A 21539-nucleotide genomic window follows, 5' to 3' on the forward strand; every position below is an offset into this window, starting at 1 on the left:
AAACCACCGAATTCTAAAACATCTCAAACGTATCGGCTTTAAACTCGGATCCATTTCATCCCTCATGCAAATACCGACGAACCTGACAGCTCCTCAATACGACCGGGCTGCTAATCCAGTTGCTGCTTGTTCTGCGATCACAGCCGGCGACTGTGACTGAAGGCTGTAATTGTCCATAGCTAACAAGCTATTGATCGGCGCCGACTGACCAGGTTGCTGCAATCATATCGGCCATTATTGCCTCGCTGAATATGTCTGGCGCTCACAATTATCTCTTGTGGGTGGAGCGAAGAGGGAAAAGGACTGCGCGTGCATCTCAATAGGAGAAGTGTCGTTTCTGTGACACCAACAAGCAGCTGATACCCGACTATGTTTCACACACAATCTACAGTGCACGAGCCACATGTGTGCGTTCGCGTGTTCACTACCGAGAAGGTCTTTGATTCAGATAAAAGCCAGGTGTGTGTCAGGAATGTGCAAAGCAGCTCAGAGATCATGGGTTTGCAGCTGTTTCCTCTCGTGTCTCCGTCTGTTTCTCTCTCTCTCACTCTATTGTCCCCCCCCCCCCCCCCCATGTCCTCCACAATCCTGCCTTTACTTCCCCTTGTCAACCTGCCTCCTCCTCACCATCACTGACTGCAAAGTGCGACGAAGAGTTTTTGAGATCCATGTGAAAGATTGTATTTAAATGTCCTAGCTCCAATTCATAAATCACTTGAGGAGAAGCATGAATGTGGAGGATGGGACGTCAATGGTGCAACATTCGGTTTCACTAGATTCTGCTTATTTTCCTCACCAGTTTACGTCAGGAGCTGCATCTCCCGCTGGTTTCATAAAAGATTCAGAAGCATCCTTTATTTTACTAAAGCAAAATCTGCTTTGAGAGATCTTAACTTTATATCCCAACATTTCAATCGTCAAATACGATAACATTAATATCCATAACATATATATCTAACCCGAAGGTAGTGGAAGTGCGGTGCCCTTTAAAGTCTCCATCCACGTGTTGCCTTATGATTGGATGATTGGTGAACACTCAGCACACTTATGGTTTTGTTTCTTGGCTGAATTAAGTGCAGAATTTTCCCTGCAAGTCAGTCAGTGTGAGGTATTTTCCACATCGAGCGCAGAAATAATTAAACCCTGTGATATGAAGCATATTTCGGGGACTTTTCGGCTTTTGTTAATGGTGTTTCTCCGAGCTTTGGGCCGGTATGACATCCCATTAGTCTTGGCACTCGACAAACTCCAAAAAGTTGTGTTTTTGTGACTGTGACTGGAAAGCACAAGCCGCCGCTATTTTGTGCAAAAGACACGATTGTATTTTTCCTATTTCCCTGAGTAGCTTCCATCAGCTGATGCGGCTTTGATGCTCTTTGATCTGGGAATCGAAAAGATGAATCTTTGCCTGAAAAGGTGGTAACTCACAAACAGAGGTGTGTTTTAGGGTTGAGTTGCCCTTCACTAATGAACACGAGTGCGTGCGGCTTCTTCATAAGATCACAGAGTGTGCGAGCTCCCTCTCCATCTCACACTCGCTGTGTTTTGCTTCAGTTTCCTCTCCTGCATTTGAATTTCTACCGTTCACACGATCAACAACTCAGGAAAGACACATTTTAAAAAACGAAATAACGGCAAGCGAAGCCTCATTTGAATGTAAAAACATGCATCCAGGCTCATTCTGAAAAGCTGCGTGGACCTATTTTCTAATTGTCAATTTTCTGAGTGAAAGCATAACGTTGGAATCATTAGATACAGTTAATGAATTGGCTTAATATTTTCTTAACAGGGCATCAGTCTCATCATGTAACTACTCAGCTGGATCGAAATCAGCCCGAGAATATGAGGAGGTAATTAAAATGAATTATCCGTCGTCATTTGAATTAAATAAAACTGGTGTTTACGACAAGAGAGGACACCAGTTTAAAAATCCCACTGATGAGCTCTCACCCTAAACCACATCGTTCATTTACTCATGTTAACTCTGAGACAGTGGAATACTGTAGATTTAGGGGCCGGTTGAAGATTTAATTATGTGGACGTATGAATTAATCAATGGATGTAAAAGCAAGTTACTGTGATTCTTTAAAATAAAAAAAGCCATAATCTGCAGCCATAATTTTACCACCAGACATTCATGGCCCCCAGAGGATGACTCCCTAGGATTACTCTCTGGCGCCACCAGCAGGTCAAATGTTTGGCTTTAGGTTAACCATCTCATCATGGTTCCCAGTTGATTTATCACAATGATGATGGTGATTTCTTTACTTTTCAACCAGAGTGTCCCTGGAGTCTGTACAGTGCAAGTAAATACAAAAATAATGAAGATTTTATCTGCTAAACATCAGCGTGTTACCATCGTTGGTTGTCATAGTGACACAGTCGTCGTCTGTGTGCAGCAGGAACACAACCCACCCACAAGCTGCAGCTGCACCGTGTGATGGCCACAGTCTCACATCCAAACCACTACTGCACTGGTTTGCTGTCAAACTAAGTTCATTCATTTTCTCGCCTCCTTCCTTTTACCACACAGGTCAATAACATTTGCAGTGGATGGATAAAAACAGTTTGTTTCTGCTGTTGAGATTTGTGACTTAACCTCTTATGTTAAAATGTTTGTTAGTCTTACCTGTGATCATGGGGGGGAGGTCTCTTCCTGGTTTGGCAAAGGTGTGGCTAAGGCAGCTGATTGGGTTAAACCATGTGCTGCCGTACCATAGGGGGGTTTGGATTTGTATTCGTGTCATTTCCACAACATCCTCGTGTTTCTTATTCATACAACTTTTTAACAAACAATGGCGCTCTCCTCGTCGTCTTTTTTCTAATGTGCACGTGTGGAATGTGTGCACGTCCACTGGGAGACTTCATCAAGCTGCAGTGGCAGGAAGACGTAAAAACTACATTAACTGCAAAACACCTAGAAAAAATGGTTTTATACCAAAGTCAAGGTCTCCTTTTTTCAGTGAGTTTGTTTTTTGACGCTGTAGAAACAGGGTGAAACGTCTTGATTGACAGCTGACTCTCTGACTTACGATTGGCTGAGGGCGTGTACCGGTGGGATCTCGCCACCACGGCTCCGCTCAGTGTTTGTATCCGGGATCTTTTCGGCTTCATTTCTGGAAAGTGGGAAGAAGTGGAGCCACGTCGTCCATCTTCATGTACAGCCTGTGTCTATTTAGGCAAATAGATCATCACTGGAGGCTCTGTGATCTGTGACCTCTCCCAGATCTAATCTGATGTAATATTCAGCTCAGTGCTGCTTAAAAGAAACACCACCTAAAAATCCCAGAGTTCCCGCTGTAGTAAAATAGTTGCCCTTTCCACCCCCCCGCCTGTGATCTTTGCCGGTTGTGGGGCTGACTCAGTCCTTGGCAGGCCTCCTCTCCTTGATCCTCACAGACCTGACACTTGGCACGGCGCTGACACCTCAACAGGTTGAGAGCACAATTCCCGGATGAGCCGCCCAGAGATTTCAAGTCCGGCGATGTTTCATTAGTTGAAGAGGAGTTTAGAGTCCTGGCAAACGCTCGCGCTCTCGTCTTAAAGAAGCCGGGGAAGCCGAGCTGACATTCACCTGCGGGGAGGAGAAGCAGGAACACCTGACACACACACACACACACACACACACACACACACACACACACGGTGCACATGCATGGATACACTTGCACACAGACAAGCTGGCGGATGGAGTAACCTTTGATGAACTGTATGAAACAAATTCCTTTGTTTCTCTGTGTGCATGAGGTTAATAGTATTTTTCCTTAGTTTTATACTTGAGGATTTTTGCAATGAATCTTCACGAAATGTAATTATTTTAAGTATTATTTTCTTTAAAAAAGTCTTGGGTGACATTTTATCTTTAGTATAAATTGTATAAATTATATCGGCTTTTCATCAAATGTCATTTGACTTCCTCAGCTGACGACTTCACTTCCTGACAAGCTGCATATTAAATGCTTGATGCATTTTTTTTATGTTGATAGTGATATCATTTCTTCTATGGGACATCACGTTGCCATGGTGACATCTGCCTGTGCGTCGACAGGCATTGTGGTTTCATTATAACTTGTACTTACAGATACAATCATAATATTATATTTTAGAGCAAATCAATTAGAAAATCAGTGAGAATTTCTACACCTCGTTAAGGGTTAACAATGTGGAGCTTCCTGCCCAGTGCACACAAGTATGTCTCATAGTTCCTGTGTTGTTTTTTTTAATAAACACACAAAATGTTTAATGAGGTAAACAGAAGGTCTGAAGACGATATTTGGCTTCTCTTAAAAACGATTAATTCATCTCCAAAGGGGGCTTATGGAGCTCATCTTTTCATTTCTTCGGCGTTGCTGTGTTAATGGGAAACCCCAAAAGGATGAAACGATACTCCGATCGGAAAGTGAAGTGCATTAGGTGGTAATAAGACCAACCTGGCTCTGGATCATGGCCGACACGTCCCCCATCCCTGTGAGCTCTAACCATTTAATCGATTTCCATCTGTGGCTCCCGTGTCCCCTCCAGCCAAAGAGCCGGTGTTTAGCCATGGACAGGAGGGGTGGCAGTTTGCACCTGCGCGGTTAAGACAAGTGAGGAACAAACGAGAGAGACAGAGGCCATTTTGTTAGAGCAGTCCCAATGTTTGTAAAGCTTCTTGTGATTCTGCCGTTAGATCTAATGGAAGATTTTAATGTTTAACATGAAAATAAATCAAACTAAAGTGCAGATTTTGACCCGTTTGCTCAAGTTATCATCATCACCGGCATGAGATACAGAAAATATAGCCCATGCACTCTTCCCTCATAGTGTCCCGTTTTAAAAAGGAAAAGTACATAACTGAATATAATGGACTAAACAATGGACGTGTGTTTTTCTTACATATAGACATTCGTCCACTGGAAACCACCTTCAAACTCCCTGTGTGCACAAACCTAAAGAATATTACATCAACCAAGGAGGTCATGTTTTCTTCTGCATTTGTGAGTCGATTTCTAACAAATTTTGTGGAGGGGTGGAGCTTGACCCAAAGAAGAAGCCATTAATTATTTTTAACTGGATGTGTTTTTAGTTAGAGCGGGGGGGGGGGGGGGGGGGGGGGGGGTATTCGTGTCACCACCACACAACAACAACAACAACAACTGGCAAGAAGAATAAAAATCGTACAAATAATTTGTATGTCTTGTCAGGTGCTGCTTCACCACCAGCAGAATTTACACCTTGGTGTTATCCATTATCCAGTTGTCCAGCAGAGGGCAGCATTCTAAATACTAATTATTGCCATTAGTTTTAATAACTATGTGCAGGGAAGCAATTTCCTTTCCTGGACTTGGAGATGCATTGATGGAGCCAAAATAAAACAATGTGTCCAATCATAGCTTGAGGGTGGAAACTCTCATTGCAGACACAGATGTACAGTGGTGTCCACACAGCTGGTCGTCCCGCTGGAAACTGTTTTAATGTGAAACGCCATCTGCTCCCGGCCGTGATTGGACGCTTGATTTGTTTTTCCTTTGTTTTTTCATTTTGGTAAGAACAGAAAAGTCCCCTGCACCTCCTCACGCTGTGTAATTCTTCTATTTCTAACTTTTTTTAAATCCTGAGGCACCTTTTTCCAAAAAAGTTACTTCTACAAGCTCATCCTCCACATTAGCTTGTTTCGTTTCAGGCAACTTCCATTGCTGTGATTGCACCTGGGGAGCGGGACATGCTGCATAATTCATTGTTTACCTGATGGACACAGAATCTAATCAAATCCTGAGGACGTCTCCAGTCGTGATGGGCGACGGCGATTTTTTGTTTCCCTCGTGTTGAACTGACAAAGTTGCCTGTTCACTGAGGACTTCCCTCCTCCGCCAGTCTCCTGTCAGTTTAACGATATGTTTGGGAGTGTGTGACTAAAGCAACTAATATTCCGTCTCTTCCCCTTTTCAAAGAGATTATGGCATTAACCTCTGTCGTGGCAGACACCCAAGCACTATTAGCATTATTATAAATAGATGCTGTTGTGATTCTTAACACAGTTTCCTGGGATTAGCCCGAGTCGAGCCAAAAAGCTTCCTATTTGCTTCTGTTTGCACCGTAATCTTTCTACAGAGTGTTTGGACAAAGTCGCTGTTATTTCAGCGGTGGCTCACATTCACTTTCCATTCAGTCCAACTCGCAACTAATTAATACAATAAACGGAGGATATGCTTGTAATTTACCAACGATAGCAGGTACAAGCAAAGTGGTTGTTGTGATTATTTCATTATTCTCGAAGTATTAATGGGAATTGAATTGGGAGATGATTTCCACAACGCCCTCCTCGCTGCGTGCACAAATGTGTGTGCTTGTGTTTGACAAGGATCCCCTGGCCCCCCCTCCCCTATTTTGCTGAGTGATTGCATGCTGCTGATTCACAAGCACTGAGACCTTTGCCTTTGCCTGCTTCTCATTAAACCCTCCGCAGAATTGAAATACTTTCCTTTCCCTGATCTGTTATATTAGAATATAGACCTGAATGCAATGTGCTACAGTACAGTCTGTGCTCAGTCCCCCCCCCCCACACACCTACACAGTCCAACCACAAACACACAGGCACGGCTCACGCCCACGCAGCAGGTCAATATCTGTCTGATGGGCGAGTCTTTTCATTAAGACTTACATAACTTTTTTTCTTCAGGCTTTCATGAAAGGAATATATGAGTTTTTATCCTCAGAACACCTGAGGTCGTCTTTTATCTCCAGACGAGTGTTTCTGTAACATGTGCTCTCGCTCTGGGTAATAAAACAGCCGCACTCCTCTATTTAAATAATGTTTGTTTATACAGGGGAGATTTGCTGAGCAGACGCATGGCAGCAATATCCTGCTTCATATTAAGTAGATATACAGTTTGCACAGGGCCGAGCAGCTCGAGTGGACTTCTCAGGCAGTGGATCAACATTAACGAGGACGGGATGTGCAGCAGTTTTCTACTTCAAATTCAATCAATAAAAGTTTCTAATGATAATAACAATCGGAATCCAAAGCTGAGAGCTTTACAGGAGGTTTCAGCTCAATGACAGTTGTGTCATAGTGTTTGTTTCACAGCAGGCAGCTGCTTTCAGTGAACAAAACCCACCGTACAGTACATGCTCAGCACTAAACAGGAGACTGATGCACTCAGCAACATTCTCGAGAACGAAATGAAGCTTTGAGCCGATAAAGAGCCGGGCACTTCCCTCAGGAGGAGACCAAAACAGAGCTAAAAGAGAGGGAATGTTGGCTCTTTTTCTAGATTACTAGGTTTATGTGTGAAATAAACACGAGAATACCAATATAACAGGATAAGCTTGGTATCAGAATCCATCTCAGATATCCCACCAATGGTTCTGTGAGTCTCTGCTGCTTGCCCAGCAACTGCTCAGAGCCAAGAAATCCTCTGATCACGGAGCTTTAGAGCTTTGGGCAGATTCTGCTGCCGTCTGACTGGGCCAGGTTCACGTTCCACCCTGTTTCCAGTGTTTACACAGCCAAGCTCACAGAGCAGTGAAGATCATTGATAAAAATTGGGAAATGGATGAGAGGCTTCGTTTCACTGCTCAAAAGAATCTAATTCGTCTAATTATTCAATACTCACATCCTTTGTGTTTTCAGAAACATAAATCATTTTAGAAACTTTCGGTGATTCTGCTGTACCTGTAGTATCTGCCAGAGGGGGTGGAGTTCAGCGGTAGACCTCATCTGCGTTTGACGGACGACAGTTTCCCCCCCGTCATCGGGCGGCTGCAGCTGATGTCCCTGTCGGCGCTGCAGATGGCTCACCGTCGCTCGTCCTGGGAGCGCGGCGCTGCTGAAATGTACAGATGTGGGTCAGAAAGAATTGGCAAATAAATTTCTAGCCCCATCGCTTTCTGGGGGAACCAGATGGCTGCTGCTCGCCACACGCAGGAGGCAGTTTGAGTTATTTAAACATTCCTCGGAGGAAGAAATAGTCAAAATGGTGGAAGTGTGTGAAGGACTGCTATTTATAATTTTACTTTTTTTTTATTCCACACACGAGTTTTAATGTGACTGAACTCTCTTACTACCTATCATCTATTATTACCATACTATCTTATAATGAACAAGATTGTCTGAGCAGTATTAGGCTGACAAAGTATAAGTACATCTTAGAGAGATGCACAGATGTACAAATACATGATTTACATCTAAATATTTACAGTAATTGTTTCATGCACTATTTTATTTATTTCACTTCTGTCGAAATGATTGTCACACATGAGGGGGCAGAATATTACAACCATCAGAGTCTAAACATGCTCCCAGTCTCAATTTCAATCTCATTACGTGCAAGTCTGTGAATGCATTCTTTGAGCGGAACAAATAAAACCAACGTGTCTGCAGCCACTGGTTTATTTCACCATCTGTGTCTCTAGTTTTTTAAAACCAGTACCAGAAGAACCTTCGTAAAAATGGGCCTCAATCGGTCAAGTCCTTTAGCATCGTCTGTGTTTTCTGGTGCTCCTCAACAGTTTTGACATTTTTCTGCAATCAAAAGTTAGTGTGTGTGTGTGTTTGTGTGTGTGTGTGTGTTTGTGTGCGTCCAGGGAATCTGTTGTTTTGCCAGTGTGTGGTGGAGCGCCATGCCGGCTGGAAAGGGCTGTTTCCTCCCAAGTGGAGCTGGTGCAGTCACATACATAATGATGAAGTGCCACTGTGCTAGTCCCATCAACGCACGTAGACCTGTGAAACACAGGCAATAAAACGGTCTCTAGCTTTTTTTGCTCTTTGGAAGCTTACACATCAAATCCAAGAGTTTCAGGAGCTGACAAATAAGGGCTGCGTGGCCTACTTGTGATTACCACTAGGGGGCTGACACCAGAGGGCCTGACACAAATAATCCTGTTGTTTCACTTCTTGCTTGCACGAGTTCTTTGGTGCTGAATGAGGCTTTGATTACAACACTAGCGTTGAGCACAGATGAGCCTTTACCGGCTTCCATCACCATGGTAACTCGGGCTCCGCCGCTCACCTCAGAACCTCAGAACCTCAGAACCCGTCCACAACTCAACTACTGACCAATCAGATCACAGGAAGGAACTGAAGTGTTTGCAATAAAGAACGAAGTGATAAAGAGTAATAGATCTTTTTATTGATCAGTGGAAATACTCTGGTTTTAAATCAAACAGAGGAATTTTATCACTCCGAGTAACTACATAATAACTGTTATTGCTTCATTTTAATTGAAGTTTCTTTGGTTCCCGACAGGATTTCTGACAGTGTTGATTTTCTTTACCTTTCATTCTTTTCGCCGCAGCTCAGGACAACACAAGGAGAAAAGAAAAACCAAAGCCTCTGATGTGTTTAATTAGAAAAATGATCCACGCACTGTTAAACGTTTCCCGTGATTATAAACGAACATTTCAGTCCGATTAACCTCATCAGACAATAACTGCTTCTCTCCTCTCGCCTGTATTCTACTTTTATCTGTGTCACACTTTCATAATAGTTTATTCATCATCAGACAAAAGAGCAAAGATCTTCAGCTTATTTTTTTATATACATATTGAGCCGGATTTGATTCCTTCTCTATTCTAGTTATGTGATCATATACTATTACCACACCCATCTTTGAACTCTGAGCTCAACTACACACTTGTAAAATGTCAGGAATGTGAAGCTGTGACATGTTGACACACACAAACACACACACACAAACACACAAGGTGAACACATGCTGCCGAGGCTGGTAACAAGGGAACAGGGCGGTCATGCATGAGTCGATGTGCGATTACAGTGGATGACATGGGCCGCACCGGAGTACGGAGCGATGGATTACAGAGGCTGCCGACTACATCCTTGTGCGCTTGTATCTGACTTGAACTGTGAAAGCCATAGCTGTGACTTAAAGGGAATAAACGAACAGAGCCGTGCAGACTGTGGTGCTCACACTGGAATAATCCAAGTGCAGAAATATTCATCCCGAGCAAAGACAGTCGATCATGTGGCATATTGTAGGAGCAGCACTCTCCCATTGGAGGGTTACACAAACATTTGAAGTGGCTTCATCAAGTGTTTCACAGGATTAATAGGCTTATCGTGCAGAAACTGCAGAAGCAGGGAAGATAGTAAAAACTTTTCAGGCTCGCCGGCAAACTGGGCAACAAATCCAAAGGTCACAGTGCCTTCATTCTTTTTAGGAGTTTTGGAGTGATTACAAAATATCGTCAGCGATGCCGAATAACTCGAATAAATGGAGATACTGCTCTGTTTGTGGACAATCTGTAGTGAATGTGAGGCAAAGACACAGTGTTCCAAATGTTTCCTTTAGCCGTTACCATTTAATATTTAAACTGAAACCTAATTAACATTATTAACTGTCGAAAACATGATTTAATGGAAAAAACTGCAGAAATCCCACTCCAGTCAGATGCATGGTTTCATCTCAGGGTTTTGTTTTACATCCAGATAAAGAAGTGACGAACAATGTCACGGCACATTTATTTTGAGAGTGACTCTGAAGATGAAGGTGACCCCTTGAGACGGCAGCTGAGGGCTGCGCTGCTCCCTGGACAGTACGTCTTGGACACTCAACATATGGAGGTTAAAAGGTCAGCAGGGATGTGTGCATGTGTGTGTGTGTGTCTGTGTGTGTGTGTGTGTGTGTGTGGCTCACAATGTGGGCTGCATTTGTCATGCCAGCCAGGCCAAGCAGGCATAAAAGCCATCTCTGCTTAATCGAGACCCACAGGGTAATTCGGTAATGCAGATGGGGCCTGTCATGCTTTTCTGAAAAGAAGACGAGGAGGTGGAGGAGGAGGAGGAGGAGGAGGAAGATGAATTCATCAGATAATAGATAGATAGATAGATAGACAGACAGACAGACAGACAGACAGACAGACAGACAGATAGATAGACAGACAGACAGACAGATAGACAGACAGATAGATAGACAGACAGACAGATAGATAGATAGTCTGTGTAAAATGCTTCTTACAGAGACACAGAGTGTGATGTTCTCTTGTGATTATCCACTGTGGAGTAAATTAAGGACAATTCCCTTCAGGTTGTCCCAGTTTCCCGACACTGCAGACCTGCTCGTCTGAAACACGTCAGCTCCCCGCCCCGTACATTCACTCCTGTGGTTGTCCAATTTCCTCCATTTCCACCGAGGATGTCTCTCACAGGAGGGACGGTCGTTCTCGTTGTCCCCTCGGTTTCCACTCGGTGTTTCCGCCACATAATCCCAAAATATTCAGATGAGCTGGACTCGTCTGCTTTATTGTTTATCCTCTCCTGGTGTCCTGGGGGTTTCCCAGTGAATGCTGGAAAACACTCCAGCCCCTAGTCATCCTCCGTGAACAATGAATGCATCTCATTTATTTCTCTGTAATTTGTACATTATGGGTTTGTATTGTCCCATTCGCCTTCAATGCCAGATTTACAAAAAAATGGAAAATAAAGATTGTACTCGGAGGCTGAACATGGGCCTGATGCCCGGTACCAGTGCCAGACAGTCTTCAACAGACGGGTTGTGAAGCCAACAGAAGTTCCTGCAGTGACTTAAAGAAGGATTTGAAAGCAGCGATCAACACATTTCCTGGCACAAGGGTAGCGCAGGGTCAGAATATCTCCAAAGAGACACAAGCTGTTTCCAGACATGAATTCTGGAAAAATGTCCGGTAATTGGCTCTGGTCATGTCACATATTAAGAACGCAGCAGGAGAATTTACGCATCAGACGCGTTCAGAACAACAGGAAAATGGGCAGAACACTCAGGTGAGGGGCGGCGCTGCAGAAGAGCAGCGAGGAGGAAGGACAGAAGGTGTAAATCACCAGAAGGTCTTGAATCTCGTCGTCTTTCCAAAGTCGACAAAAATGTCTGGACTTCAGTTCATGTCTGAAAGCAACTATTGATTCAGCTGTGTGGAAAAAAAGGGTAGAAATTTATTTTTCAGATTAAATATACAGATTTACTTTTGAATTATTCAGTACTGATCCTTACAACCCCGAGGTAAATCTTTACATTTGTGCATTTGTGTGTTTTTAATGGCGACTTTGAGTCAAGTTACTTCACTACAGGCTATGAACTGTGGTTAGTCGAGTCTGGTTACTTTGAAGGGACGTTCCCATCAATGAAAGGGATGTGAGACACTTTAATGTGAGTAGAGGGGATAATACCACACATTTGAAGCTGTGCAAGTTGAGGGAACAGTGTGTGGACTCTGCTAGAGTCAGTCGGCCTCTGCCAAGAAGCTAACACCAGCTAGCAGCTGTCTGCAGATATCAGGCTGACATCTTGGCAACACAAACACTGCAGATGAATTAGTGAGCAGACTTTCTGGTTCTGGCCTGTCTGGGCCCAAAATGATAAATAATGTGGAAATCTACTTAGTTGAAGCATCAGCTGCCGACAGTCGTGTGTAGCTGTGTGGGCTCGCATTGATTTTATACGATCTCAATCCTATCAATCCTTGGTCCACATACTGTATATCTGGGAAATGTGTTTACAATTGAGCTGATGATATTCACTTCTTGTTTAAGACGAAGTTAAGCTGAAGATTCTGAGAAGAACTGTACAACCAGGAACGAGGAACCGATCGTGGTTGCCAAGATATTTCTGAAAATGAAGAATTAGAGACGTCGGGGGTTCATCCTCTGACAAGCTTGAATAAATGTTTAGTAAACGTCTGCCATCATACAGTATGTTGAGCTATCTCAGAGGATAAGTGGACGCTCTCACGGTGACACTAGAAGAAGAGTCAAGGGTTCGTAAAAGATTCATCTCCTTGGGCACTTCTACATAATCTCATGCTAATCCGTCCCACAGCTTCATCGGTAGTGAATGCTGATGTCTTGAATTCCCAGTGAAGATGGTAGAGAACATATCTGTAGGCACAGTACGAGCTGAATTACAGGCACACAAAAAAAAACACCACAACCTCATTGTTGTGCCTCATTGTCCAGTTGGTGGAGCAGAACATGCCGTTGGAAGTGAGTCAATGCCTCCCAGCCGGCCTCCACCAACCAAAACTGTTTGCATCAGTGGGCCAAGCACAGCAGGTCCCTGGGACACACCGCTCGGCTCTGCACACACCAACACACCCACATGCCCTTCAGTGCATTTTCATTTACATCACACAGCACGTGGCTGTAAGGAGGCTAATAACTAGAGAATATCGATATGATTAAGTCTTCATGTAACGTTGGGTCATGGATTCGTTAACATGTGACAACAATATTGTTAGATTACATGCAAACCTGCCTTCTGTGTAATGCTCTTAATTGGCAGTGCTGGTGCCTGTGCACACCCCAAACAGCCACGGCTTCAAATTAAAGTTGATTTCTTTTTTTCAACCTCTACCCAAAAGATTCATGTGAGAACATTTTCTCCTTTCTCGGCAGCAGCCTGCGTCGTTCGCGCTGGCACCGACATCCTCACCTGGAAGCCGAGAGCAAACCGATCGAGGGATCTAACTGATCAAGGTTGGGAGTTGAGCACGCAGGAGAGAAAGAAACGTGCCGATTTGGACGTTTTTGTAACGTTTGCCTTGTTTAGTGATCGGATGAAAGAGGAAATGGAGGCTTTGTGGTGCGGTCTGTGAAATATATTGTGTGCAAACACTGAGGCGCAACCCCCTCTTTATTGGGTAAAGACTCCAGTTCCCACAGAGATCTATTAAAATACACCACTTGGCAGAACTCCTAACCTTTGGCACACAAAACGACAGTAAATGGCGACGTGCCCTCCTCACTTCAACCGACAATTTTTTCTTTTTCCCCCGAGCCAGGCGGCAGATTCCAAACATGTGCTGGTCGCAAAAAGCTGCAAAATGAATTCAAACCAACGATTACACTGTCTCTCCGGGGACGGACGAACAAGAGCTCTCACACACGCTCTGTGCTTGACCTCACAACGTTGGATGCAATCAAAACAGCTCAGCCTACATTTACACTACTGTCTGAAAGAGGCTCTGCAGTCGTATTCAATTGCACTCAATATTGAGTTTGTGTACATGCGAGTGTGTGTGTGTGTGTGTGTGTGTGTGTGTGTGTGTGTGTGTGTGTGTGTGTGTGCTCGACAGGAGTGAATGGTGCACGTGAAATATTTTCAAGCTCATTTCAGTTGATTGAATGATTTCATTAAACAGATTATCCTTTCTTTGCTGTTCACTGTTTTGTGCTGCACGTGTGCTCCAGTGTTTCCCTGCGTGGGTTTACATTGTGATGATGTCGAGCAGATACAAATTAAACTGTCATTTCAAAGCTGTGGGGAAGTTTTACAAATATTTAACTTCCGTAGATGGAATAAAATATGAAAGAATAGAGGATGATGCCTTTTTATTGCAGTACCACAACTCACCACTAGGACCAAATTGGCAGCAAACCCTGACCCACTGACTGTGTGTTAAGGCGCACGATTGAAAACGAAGTGTCTTGATCGCCACCTGGTGGCTGGCTGCAGTAAAGGTCATGATCTCCACCTCCTCCATGTTGGTGGTGTCTAAGTACCCATCATGTACACATCATGTACACATCATGTACACATCATGTACATGGTTTCTGTCATTTGATGTAGTTGTTATCACACTGACGTTCGTTTAGCTGTTTGGTTTTAATTACATATTTGATGACATGATTCACTGCTGAGACTGAGGATGGTGCTACGAGGAGTTTAGGTGTAAGTGTTTTGCCGACAGATGCTGAACATATAGAGCAATAACTTATCAAACTTTCTCTGGCTCTTCCCACAAGCTTCTTCATATTTAGAGGAAACCCACCTTAACTGGAGCATTAAGGTCTGGTAACAGTCCACGTGTCTGATGTTCCAATTTTCTGCTTCCGAGAACCAATTCAAATGTTGTTGCCAAGCAAAATTAGCCAAGATCCTACAGACTGACTGGAAACGCTATTAATCGCCATGGTAACACAGCGACTGCTCCAGGAAGCACATTGGAGCTTTTTCTTGATTTATAGAGCGCTCACATTTCACTGTGGACGGATGGATTGATTGATGGATGGCTCTGCCTTCACTGTAGAGAAACTTGATTCCCTTTATTTGTCAAGGTGACATTGTGATAATCATTGTTTTAAAGCACTGATTCAGTTCTTGCCACTGCAGGTTCAGTCAGACGTAACCAGGGGATGAAAACCCTGACAGACGACAGAATGAAACAGATGTATGAATCTCACACGTGTTCCCGTCTACACTATGTGCGGCCATCACTCACTCGTGTTCCTTCTGGCTCTTGCAGTGAAACCAACAGTCATCGATGTGGGCATATATGTCAACAGCATCGGGCCTGTGTCATCCATCGACATGGTGAGTACAGCCGCCTCCTCCCGTCCCCGCTTCTCTTCCCCCAGTCACACACATTTGTCCGCTGTCTGACATTAGCATCATCGCACACGAGTGCTGCCATATCTCACGCTGTACAATCGGACGTCATGTGGGCCGCCGCAGCTGTTTCCCTGGCACAGGACGCCGGGGAAGACAGGTGTGGACGCTTTGTTGTGTGTCCCGTGGATCAGCTCGGATTAAGCAAATGAGTGAGTTTTGGGGGGAATCTTAGAAGAGCCACGGAGATTCTGCAATGAAAGCGCTCCGCTGTCGAGTCAGACAGCGGCTTGTGTCTCTGCGGAAAGGAGAGGAACCTCGCACGGAATCATTTTGTTCTAGTTTGTTTGGTCTTTATTTAGTATCTGAATCTTTTTGCATGGAAATTCACAGAACAAAGTTTGAATAGGAGGCGAATATGGTTTCGGGAATGTGACCAGGAAAATAAAGCAACGTATATTTTTAAGAACAAGGCCGTTAAACATTTGAGAGACTGAAACTGAAGGAGTGGCTCTGAGGAAATAGCTGCTTCTGAGACAAGAGAAATAATAAGTGGTTGCTCGACTAAACAGCTTAAAGTGTTTGTTCAGTGCCTGTCAAGATGCTCAGGTGTGATATTATTTTTGGGCTTGAAAATTTCCCTCTCAAAACATCATAAATATATATTTCTTTGCAAATATTAACTGAGCTAGACGTGGTAATGAAAGCACTTTATCTCCGAACTCACCCGATCACCAGATGCTGTTGCCAGGCAACCTTAAATATTTCCTGATATAAAAGCAATTTAGCCTTTTTTTTTTATTACTTCCAGCACGAGGCTGCAACTTATATCAGTTAAGATTAGATCTGCACATTTAGAATGAAATGACAAAAAAAAGGCTTGATTAACGCATGAGGCAGTCGAATGCACTGATGTCATGTCTGTGCATCAGGAGCAACCGTGTGTCATCACATGTTATTACTGTTGTTTGAAAGTGAAATTAAAATATTACCCTAATATCTCCTGGCATTCGAGAAAAGCAATTATAATGTTATTCAGATAAAGGTTCGGCAGAGCGGAGGACATTTTAAATGAATGTACGTTAATTTAACCTGTACACAAATGACCGTGCAGTCGTTTAGCAGAGGGCATTCGGCTTCGTCCTGAAGGGAAAGGAGGTAAATTTAATTTGGGATGACGAATGGTGTTGTTGAACTCAGTTGTTTTTTTTCTACCCTGGACTTTGAGGAGCCGAGTAGATTCAGAGCCGCCCATGCAAATACTGTGAACCAGTCACACACACACACACACACACACACACACACACACACACACACACACACACACACACACACACACACACACACACAGTGTCTACACTGTTGACTCTATTATTAATTCATTCACAGGAGGTTGACAGAGACAGAGAGAGAGGGGAACTTAACTAAGTATGTTTACTCAAAGCCAAGTACAAATTTGAGGTACTTGTACGCGAGTAATTCCACTTTCTGCAAATTTCTACTCTGGCTCCACAACAATTCACAAACCAGTAATGTAGGTAAATTATTTTTCAACAAAAGATACTGAATGCAGAACTTTTACTTGTAACATAGTATTTATAAGAGTGACCGTACATAAAGATAGTGGCACACAATGGGAGTGTTTGAATCTGAACTGGGGCCCATCCCAGTTTGTATTGATTAGAGGTGGGGTACACACTGGCCTGGACGCCAGGGTATTTCATTGCCACCATACAAAGGTTTGAAAAAAGCAGCGTGCACACAGTAAATGTCTCAGTAATTCAAATGTGATATCGACAAAGACACAATCGCTCCCAGGGCTTTAGTGCTGTGTTCTATTGTCTCCCCCTCCTGTTTGTTGTGATGTTTTACAGTGGAAGAGTAAAGTATAGCAAACTGAAGACAGCGTGATTCATCAATTACAAAGGAAGCTCTTGATAACATTGAAGGGGCTTATTTTACCCCAGTCACCTCCTTCCTGCGGAGTACTTATTACATGTGTGCTTACAAAAGACAACAGATGACAGAGAAGATAAAATCGATAGAATTCTTCTACGGCGAACTGAGGCCTCAGAGAAGCTGGGATTGAAAAGCACAGATAAACGCAATCATCAAAACGTCCATGGCTGATTATGAAAGAGACGTCTGAACCTTTGAGTGAAGTGCAAACTCAACAAAGCTGTGTAATAATTACACAAAGTGCCGTGGCAGCGCTGAGGGTGCAGCACGGGAACAAGGACACGTGTCGGCTCAGTTCCACCAGAAGAGCAATAACCTCAGAAACAGCTCGATCTCAAGTTTGATATTGCTTCTACCCGAGGCAGCGTTTTTTTTCAGGTCGTGGACATGGTCTTGATTGTGAGGTCACGTGCTTGGACGATTGTGTAAAGTTTGAGGCAGTTGTAACATTTGGTGTGAAGATACATTCAGTAATATCAATGACAAACCAAGTCCAATATGTCTAATCTTGGAACCCAAAACGAAGCCAAAAGTTGGAGTCCTAGCACTGAGCCTTGGGGAACCCCTTAGCTGACAAAGGCAATGTAATTCCTCGATTTACACAAACTAAACTTAAAGATCTGGATGTTTTACAAGTCGTCTTCTGACTAAGACGGGTTGGGCTCATTTAAAAAGTTGCATCTTATACCCTCAATTTCAAAGAAGTACCAGCTTCTAAATTCAAACCCTTTGAAACTGTCCTTGTTTCCATTTATAACTGAAACCAGTTATGCAAATTATGTTTATCCGAGACTTTTTAAATTAGGGAATTCTTAAAACTACATTGTACTTTAGCACTGAAAATATCCAGCACGGACGTCCAGTGCAACTCATGTAGTCTTTGATTGTGTTCAATTATTTATTACTTAAAGTTTGTAAGAGAGTTCAACTTCTACAAAATAGGGCAACACACACACACACACACACACACACACACACACACACACACACACACACACACACACACACACACACACACACACACACACACACACACACACACACACACACACACACACACACACACAGGCGCACACACAATCAGGAGCAACATAGTTTGTAGTTTGAATTACAAACCACTGGAGCCTGTAGTGGGTCAGTGGGCCATGCCTGGGCTGTGTTCGCTGCGGGAGCCCAAACTTTGTTTCACTGGACAATGGGATCCCGCTGTGACATCCCAGTGATTCTCCTCAGTGTGCGCGCTGATTGGCTTCACCCTGTCAGGGACGATGGACGCCGGTCAGTGGATTACGGAGCCCTGACCGCCCCCGGGGGCCCGACTGTACTGGAATTAGCGCAGAGTCACAACTCTTTCATCACTCTCGCCTTGAAGTTTCCTCCCGTTTTCTAAAAATCCATCCCCCCTGTAGACGACGTCAGAGAGAAAACAACGGATTTCTTCGGCATGGCCTGGCACGGCTCGGCGTGGCCTTGTTTTAAAGGTCCGCGTTCACACTACACTGCACTCTTCCTCTCACTTGAGCTTAATCCATCATGTGTCCTGAGACCCTCCATTTAGCGTGTTCACTCCCTCTCAACTTTGTCTCTGACTGTGAGTCCCAGTGTGTGTGTGTGTGTGTGTGTGTGTGTGTGTGTGTGTGTGTGTGTGTGTGTGTGTGTTAAAAACCAGGTCAAATCCCCAGGGCTGTTTCAGATTCATGATTCTCATTGATCACACACAGTGACCATCTCCGGCGCTGCGACATAGTTACAGCCACAAACTCCAGGAGGCTCCTCATCTGCCTTTGAACAAAACACATTATCTTTCCTCGTTTGCCCCGATGATAATGGACACTGGCCGGCATGATGCAATGCCAAATGAAGCTGATAGTAATTTCAGGACATACTGGGATGAATGGTTGAGTGATTAAACAGCATTAGATGCATTAAAGTCGAGCAAAAGTGCCCGGGCTTTTATAGCTGGTGCTGGGTGAGTCAGATAAGAAAGCCAGTAAATTAACTGACAAAGACAGACGCACTTTGACATCGGCACTATGTTCCTGTCGTCTGTGCTTGAGCCAGTGAGGGGGCGGCACATTGAATTCGCTGCTCTACTAGTGAGGAGAGCCAGTGTGTCTCAATCCAGGGTAGAAATTATAAGAACCCACCTGCACTGATCATGAAATAAACCAATTTCATCAAACCGAGTGGAAGGCACGGCTCTCTATTGATACAACTGGGTGAGTCAATGGAAGAAACAGGTGAAGGTGGATCAGGTTGAATGGGAAATTGTTGACTATTGTATTTCTCAACAGAACGAAGGTGAATTCTGCAAAGCAAACAAAATTGCCCAAGAATTTAAAGAGATTTAGTCCGATAATATATCAGAATCAGTTTGAACTAGAGTTGCTGCCCTGTTGTTCGCCTCCGCCATATATTTTTTCCCCAGACTCATATGAGGTCACCGTGACCTGGAAGAATAACATTTACTGTAGTTTACTGTATTTCCCTCACTCCTGCCGCTGGACGTGCGTTGTTGCCATCAGCCGCAGAGGAAGTACTTCCTTTAAACACCAGTCAAAGCACCTCGCTGCTCACATCTGACTGAAAGTGTCACAACAGATCATTTTCACCTACAGCATGTGGAGGTGACGACCTGCTATTTGTGGACGCGCGACAGTTGTGTCTCGGCTCAGCCTTTTATCACTTTCACAGGGAGGAAGTACTGCATCTTTATTTATACATAGATCCCCAGGAATGGCTCAAGGCCTGATTGGTCACCTGATCCCATGTGGATGCGTTGTTGTGTGATCCTCTCCAGAAGACAGTTAGGGGGGGGGGGTAATGGTTTAATGATAAACTGGGATCCTCATCTCAGAGGTGAGATGGGCAGCTATTGAAGGCCATGGTAGAACAAAACTAAATCTAAAGAGGCAAAACTGAGCAGAATGTGAAGTGCAAAGGCTTCACTGATGCACTGGATAGGTGACGTTACAGTTTGTATTTTAGATAAATGCAACAAGAGGTGTCGTCTCCACTAAATGTTACTCAAACAGGATTAAATGACGCTTCGGTTGGGGACTATTTTCAGCGGTGGATTAATACTAATTCCGCATGGTGGTGAGTATAAAACCCATGTTCTGCTTAATGAAGGAACATGTGTACAACAGTGTGGCTCACTGATGTATTTTAATAGTTTTGTTTTCCACTCTGGGGAACAGAGGGATGAGACACGCGAGCTATGCAGAGAAACACGTGACGCTCTCTCCCCATTCACCGAACATGTCAGTTGCAATCTGTCGGTGGCGAGAGGGGAAACTGATTGATACACAAAGTACAGATCCACACTAGTCAAGATAAATGTGTTTACATGGATAATCTTTGAAGAGACGTCATCCCAAAAGGCTCCCGAGTTTGACAGATGCAATAATTCAAAGCTGCTGAGTGTTTTTTTGTGCGTGTGCAATTTAATAGTTTGTGTTTTTGGGTCCCGAGATAAAGGAGCAGTCTGTACATACACACTGTGGCTGTGCGTGCAGATGTACTTGTGCCAGCTTGTCCTTGTGCCGTTTATTGTTTGGTCTGATAAGCTCACTGAGGTTCAGGTTCTATGTGAGTGATTCCACTCTTCCCTCCACTTTTCTTTATTTATTTCTCTTTCTCTCACGGCGGGGGCTCGGCTGATGATGCTTTTTTGATCTATTATTTCCCAGCAATCCTTACTCATCCAGGTTTGAGATCAAGGTCGTCCTCTGCCAAGACAAGCCCGCCAAATTAGCCGTTAATCGGGTCCCCGACATTTCGACAACGAACACATTCATCATCCCATAATGAAAAGAAAAAGAAGGACAAAGACGAGGGACAGTGAGTCAGCGATGGAGGGGACAGATTATTATTCTCTTTGGCACGCCATCAATCTCGCACAGGCCTCCTTCTCCTCGCACACATCACGTCAGCACGCGCATCTCCAAGACGTTATTGCTGACCCAAAACACAGAGCACGTCACAGTCACACAGCGCAGACATGCTTTTTAATTTGTCGTGATCGAGTGCGGCGCTTTTCTGATTTTGTTTTGTTTTCCCAAACCGTGAGCGGGTAATCAACACTGTAATTATTGTGACAGACGCCTCTGTGGCTGCGCTGAGGGTTGGGATGAGAAGCAGCTCGAGAACAAGACGTTTTTTAAGTCACTTCATTTGTTTTTATTTGAATACTCAATAAACCTTGGTTGGATTGTCGTGAAATTTGGTTCAAACATCCCTGGTGCACAGAGGGTGGATTGTATCATCTTTGGTGATCCTCTG

At 44.0% G+C, this 21539-nt stretch overlaps 1 protein-coding gene across 1 annotated transcript in view; it reads left to right on the forward strand.

Annotated features, from left to right (window-relative positions):
- LOC117775408 (gamma-aminobutyric acid receptor subunit gamma-3-like) overlaps nt 1–21539 on the forward strand; it is a 59988-nt gene that overhangs the window by 7160 nt on the left and 31289 nt on the right. Inside the window, exon 3 of the mRNA XM_034608520.1 lies at nt 15214–15281. Within this exon, the coding sequence (XP_034464411.1) occupies nt 15214–15281 (68 nt within the window). The remainder of the gene's footprint in view (nt 1–15213; nt 15282–21539) is intronic.

The sequence above is a fragment of the Hippoglossus hippoglossus genome, chromosome 2 (assembly GCF_009819705.1).
Source record: "Hippoglossus hippoglossus isolate fHipHip1 chromosome 2, fHipHip1.pri, whole genome shotgun sequence".
NCBI lineage: Eukaryota > Metazoa > Chordata > Actinopteri > Pleuronectiformes > Pleuronectidae > Hippoglossus > Hippoglossus hippoglossus.